The sequence below is a fragment of the Macrobrachium nipponense genome, chromosome 5 (genome assembly GCF_015104395.2).
Source record: "Macrobrachium nipponense isolate FS-2020 chromosome 5, ASM1510439v2, whole genome shotgun sequence".
Lineage (NCBI taxonomy): Eukaryota > Metazoa > Arthropoda > Malacostraca > Decapoda > Palaemonidae > Macrobrachium > Macrobrachium nipponense.
In genome coordinates this window covers 79161225-79166920 of record NC_061107.1, presented here as the reverse complement: position 1 = coordinate 79166920, position 5696 = coordinate 79161225, and the positions used below count along the sequence as shown (strand labels likewise).

The 5696-nt window shown below is 43.0% G+C and overlaps 1 protein-coding gene across 1 annotated transcript; it reads right to left on the bottom strand.

The window, feature by feature from the left end:
* Nucleotides 1-1551: 1551 nt before the first annotated feature.
* Nucleotides 1552-3159, bottom strand: LOC135215837 (uncharacterized). The gene has a single exon (XM_064250790.1). The coding sequence runs from the start codon at nucleotides 3157-3159 to the stop codon at nucleotides 1552-1554; it is 1608 nt and encodes a 535-aa protein (XP_064106860.1).
* Between the last annotated feature and the right edge of the window lie 2537 nt (nucleotides 3160-5696).

The window sequence follows — 5696 nt, the reverse complement described above, 5'->3', positions numbered from 1 at the left end:
GTGGCTGAATGTATTATATGTTTAAGGCAGCGAAGTGAGGGCTCAAGACTGTCCACCATGTCATTCCCAGCAAGCCCAATATGGGAGGGCATCCACATGAAGGACAAGACAAGCGAGGCATTGTAAGCAGCAACGAATTGACACAATATGTCTCGCACAACACGGCCACAGCTGGGCCTAGAAGATGTCAGTGCCTGGAGTGCAGATTTGGAGTCACAGATCACCAATCCATTCACATTTCTTCTAACAAGTAGGGTTACTGCATCCCATATACCTTGAATTTCGCAATAAGTGGAACTGGATAAGTTTGGCAACCTGCGACCATGCCACCCACCCTCAGGAGATTCTAAAGTGGGGGAGAACATAGCACATGCTGCACTTCCATCTGCCTGTACTGAGCCGTCAACGTAGATGTGGTGTCCTGCAGGAACTGAACTTGACACTTTGGATATTGTTTCCAAAACCAGCTGCTTCTGTAGACTGGTATGGGCATCTTTAGAGGTTGGTGTGAAAGTGACAGCAGGAATAGGAACCCGCCATGGTGGCAAATCTTGGATGACTGCTTGCTCAGGTACACCGATATCAAGGTGTCGAAGATTTTCACATACTGCCCTAACTAGGTTATGGCCCCCTGGCCGGAGTTGAGGTCTTGGTGCATCTTCGTCAAGTGATGCTCTGAGGACAGCAGAGAAGTTTGGAGTAAATTGTGGAGAGTGTAGACATTTAACAGAAAACAAAGTTATATTGGCATAAATTCTCTCTCTATTAATGGAGGTAACATGAGTTCGGTCTGCATGTTGACTATCCGAGTGGAAGGAGGGCATCCTAGGATAAACCTCATTACTCTATTTTGGAACAGTTCTAGAGGTTGTAATGCCTGTCTGGGTAATTGAATTAGAGCAGGAGATAAAATAGTCAACAACTGACCTTAGGAAGAGGATAAAGAGGGTTTTAGCCACGGGGATAGATATACCTGTGGCCCTGGTGGCAAGCCACTTGATGGGAGTGAAGCGAGGCTCCAGTCGATCAAAAAGGTTTTTCACCATGGGGTGGATTCGTTGTCGTGCAGGTATAGCAGGGGTGATCCTGACTGGTGCACCTAGATATGTATACTGTGTGCAGTGAGGTATAATATTCCCACCCATAATGAACTCGTGGCAAGCCACTTGATGGGAGTGAAGCGAGGCTCCAGTCGATCAAGAAGGTTTTTCACCATGGGGTGGATTCGTTGTCGTGCAGGTATAGCAGGGGTGATCCTGACTGGTGCACCTAGATATGTATACTGTGTGCAGTGAGGTATAATATTCCCACCCATAATGAACTCTGGCAGGTCTCAGAGATTCCGGGCAGAGAAGATTCTGCTTTTTTCTGGGGAGAGTATGAGGCCACAGGAGGTACAGGACCTGTAGAAGTCTTGAAGGACACGCTGAAGGTCTCGAGGGGTAGTGGAGTGGATGCAGACATCATCAGCATAGCAGGTTACAGTGGTTCCAGGGATAGCAGGGAGGAGAGACAGTACACGATGCATAAGAATATTAAAAAGAAATGGGCTCAATACACCGCCCTGAGGTGTGCCAAGCTCAAAATTTCCATAGGAGCTACATGCACCCTTAAAAAAACACGTGATTTTCTGTTACTGAGATAACCGTTTATCCACTTCAGAAGGTTTCCTCTGACACCAAATTCGACAAGCTGATCAAGAATGATATCCCTGTTGGCTATATCAAAAGCACTTTTGAGGTCAAGGAAGGCAACTACACTGTTGGAGGACAATCGGGAGTAGAGTTCAGCTAAACAGTGATGAGTACTCATCTGTGGAAGAAAGCCATACAAATGGGGAGAAAGTTTTTCTTGTAACCGGTACATTAGCCTGGTTAGTAATATACGCTCAAACACTTTACTAAAACATGAGGTGAGGGAGATAGGCCGATATTTATCAGTTCCAGGGTTTGGGATAGGAATAATTGTGCTAATGGTCCAGCCAGCAGGTACATATCCATGTTGGTAGCAAAGATTATACAATTGTAGAAGAGGATTTCCAGGAACCTTCTGGAGGAGACGAAGCACTTGATAAGTAAGGCCATCTTCTCCAGGAGCAGAATTTTTTTTTCCCATAACAGCACGTCGCAGCTCATCCTCGGTGATCAGCTCTTTGTCCTCCTTATCTGATTCCAACAATGAAGCCATCAGACAAAGGTTGCGTAAATTGCTCTGGGAAGAAAGAGCTTCTTGGATTTGTACAGGGAGATTACTGGACCGTGACTGGGTTGACCAAGTAGTAATGAGATCCTGGGCATATGCTTGTGGACTGTGATGAAGTGCACATGTGGTTTTTTTCTTGACAGTCCTTTTGATGAGATGCCACATGGTCCCAACACTAGTCTGGTGGTTAATTAGGTCAATGTATTTATACCATGACTCAGTGTAGACACACTTCTGGAGAGCAACCAAATCATCCCTTGCCTGCTGATATTGAAGTAGATGATTAGGTGTCGGTTGTGTCTGAAAGGCAAGGCCAGCATCGGCCGCAACTCTCTCTGCTTGCATAATGCGTTGATCCAAGGTCCAGGCATGGGCAACAAGATGACTTTTAATGTGAGGTCTGACAATATATAGTTGATAGAAGTCATGGGTAGCTTTTACCAAAGAATTATACAGGTGTTCTGGAGAGTGTTTATCAAAGGTAGGTAGGACAGAGGAGATGTATGAAACATATGTTGGGCAGTACTTGGGTGGAATGGTGATGCGGGTACGATGATAGGGGTCACTTGGATGAGTCTGTATTGTGTACTGTAGACATAAGGCAACATGGTCAGAAAAGAGCGAGGGAACAGAATGACAGGAGACATGCGATGCCACGAGCCCAGATGTAAGGATATGATCAAGAGTGCCCCCCCGGATGTGTGTGGCACCACCTGTATCCCAACGGGTTAAATGGTAACGATGGATGTAGCTGAGCAGAAGAACTCCACTGCGGTTGGAAATCGGAGAGACATCACCAAGATCTGGGTGTCTGGCATTTAAATCACCCATGTAGATCATGCCAAGGTTTGTAGGTGTAGGAAGTGCCGAGAGGTTAATTAGGCCAGGGGCAGAGTAAACATTGCATAATCGAATATGACCATCACCTATCTTAACCTGAAAAAGTTGGAAGGTCATGTTAATATCTGCTGATGAGCGAAGGAGTTGATGAGGGAGAGAAGAGTGGATGTAAGTAATAAGACCATTCCTGACATGGTGTACATATGAAACATAACCGGAGAGTGTTGGAGCTTCATCACCTGGCTGAGCACTGCCAGGGAAGGCTTCTTGAATAAATATTACTTGTGGGTGATGGCGACAGACATATGTCCTGAGTGCAGTGAGTCTGGAGTATTGTCTAATTCCAAGGGCATTCCATGAAAGGACATGTAGTTGCATGAGTCTAGCGAAGTTTACCCTTAACGCTGCGAGAGACAGGTTGAGCATGTACCGGAGAAACAGCACTGTTAGATGGTGCACCAAGTGTAGGAGGCTGAGCTGGCAGGAGGCCACTGACCCTTTCAAGACAAGAGGCAACAGTATCTAGCTTCTCAGTAAGTGAGGCAGCAGAGGTTATGAGAACTTGTTGTGCCTTGACTAGTGTGTCGAGGTTACTTGCAGTGGTAGCCTGCTGAGCGATCAAGCTATCAAAGCGTGCATCAATAGCATCAAAGCGTGTCATTAGTGCTGTACAGTGCGATTCCAAGGCAGCAACAGCCTTACGAAGTTTTGAAATTTCAGCTGATTCAGGAGGGCATAATGAGGAGGCTGACACTGGTTGTGGTGGTGGTGTCAGTGAAAGTGACTGCGTGGCAGCGCGCAACCGTCTGGAACATCCATGCCAAACATTAACTCCTGCTTCACCACAACGAGGACATTTCCAATGCACAGTCTCTGGAGTTGATAATGATTCTGACAATGAGGTGGAAGCATCAGTAACAGGTTTACGGTATGGACAGGTGCGTGTGGAATGGGCTGCAGCACACCAGGCACACTTAGGTGAGGCAGAGCAATATCGGGAGATATGGCCAGTACCCCAGCAGTTGAAACAGTTGGGCTGATCATCCTTCATACTGCGTAATTCACAAGGAGGGAGGCAAGGTAGGAAGGAAAACTCATAAACAGATGGTGGTGGTTCTAGTAGACTCCATGTGATGACAATGCGATTAACCCTCTTACGCCGACTGGACGTATTTTACGTCGACATTTTTTTGTCTCCCGTGTGCCGACTGGACGTATTTTACGTCGACTTACAAAAGTTTTTTTTTTAAATTCGCGGAAAAATACTTATAGGCCTACCAGCCTAAAACTTTTGAATCACGCGCCTTGGGGGATGCTGGGAGTTCACGGATCAAGGTTTTGTTTTGTTTATAATCGTTACGCAGGCGCGCAAGCGCGAATTTCTTTCTTGCCGCACTAAAAAGTATCTGTGACACATCTCGGAAATTATTTCGTCACTTTGACATAATTTTTGTACCATTGTAAATTAGCCGTTACATGAAGTATTATATATGAAAATGTGCTCATTTTTATGTAGAATACAGCAATAAAATACTCATGATTGTAGCTTTTATCACTTTTGAGATATTTTCATATAAATAACGATAATTGCCGAAATTTCAACCTTCGGTCAACTTTGACTCTACCGAAATGGTCGAAAAACGCAATTGTAAGCTAAAACGCTTATATTCTAGTAATATTCAATCATTTACTTTAATTTTGCAACTAATTGGAAGTCTCTAGCACAATATTTCGATTTATGGTGAATTTATGAAAAAACTTTTTCCTTACGTCCGCGCGGTAACTCTTCCGAAAAAAATCATACATGCGATTGTGGTAATGTTTGCACCATTTTAAAATTAGCCGTTATATAAAGTTTTATATATGGAAATGTGCGCAATTTCATGCACAATATAACTAAAAACAACCCATGGTTGTAGCTTTTATCAGTTTTGAGATATTTTCATATAAATAACGATAATTGCCAAAACTTCAACCTTCGGTCAACTTGGACTCTACCGAAATGGTCGAAAAACGCAATTGTAAGCTAAAACGCTTATATTCTAGTAATATTCAAGCATTTACCTTCATTTTGCAACAAATTGGAAGTCTCTAGCACAATATTTCGATTTATGGTGAATTTATGAAAAAAATAACATTTTCTTTACATCCGCGCAGTAATCTTCCGAAAAAATCATACGTGCGATTGTGGTAATGTTTGCACCATTTTAAATCAGCCGTTACATAAAGTTTTATATATGAAAATGTGCGCAATTTCATGTAGAATACAACAACAACAAAAAATAATTGAAGGGTGTAGCTTTTCTCATTTTTTGAAATATTTGCACATAAATCACGATAAATAGAAAAAACCACGTTCGGTCAACTTTGACTCTACTGAAATGGTCGAAAAACGCAATTGTAAGCTAAAACTCTTACAGTCTAGTAATATTCAGTCATTTATCTTCATCTTGAAACAAATTCGAAGTCTCTAGCAAAATATTTAGATTTATGGTGAATTTTTAAAAAATCTTTCCTTCCCTCCGCGCGCGGATTCTCCGCCACAAATCTCCGAAATACGTACGTTCCATTCTCGGAATATTTGCTCCGTTTCATATTAGGCATTTCATAGAGTTTTATATATGAAAATGTGTGCAATTTCATGTAAAATAAAA

Coding starts and splice junctions, on each gene's coding strand:
- LOC135215837 (XM_064250790.1), bottom strand. CDS start 3,159: ATGACCTTCCAACTTTTTCAGGTTAAGATAGGTGATGGTCATATTCGA.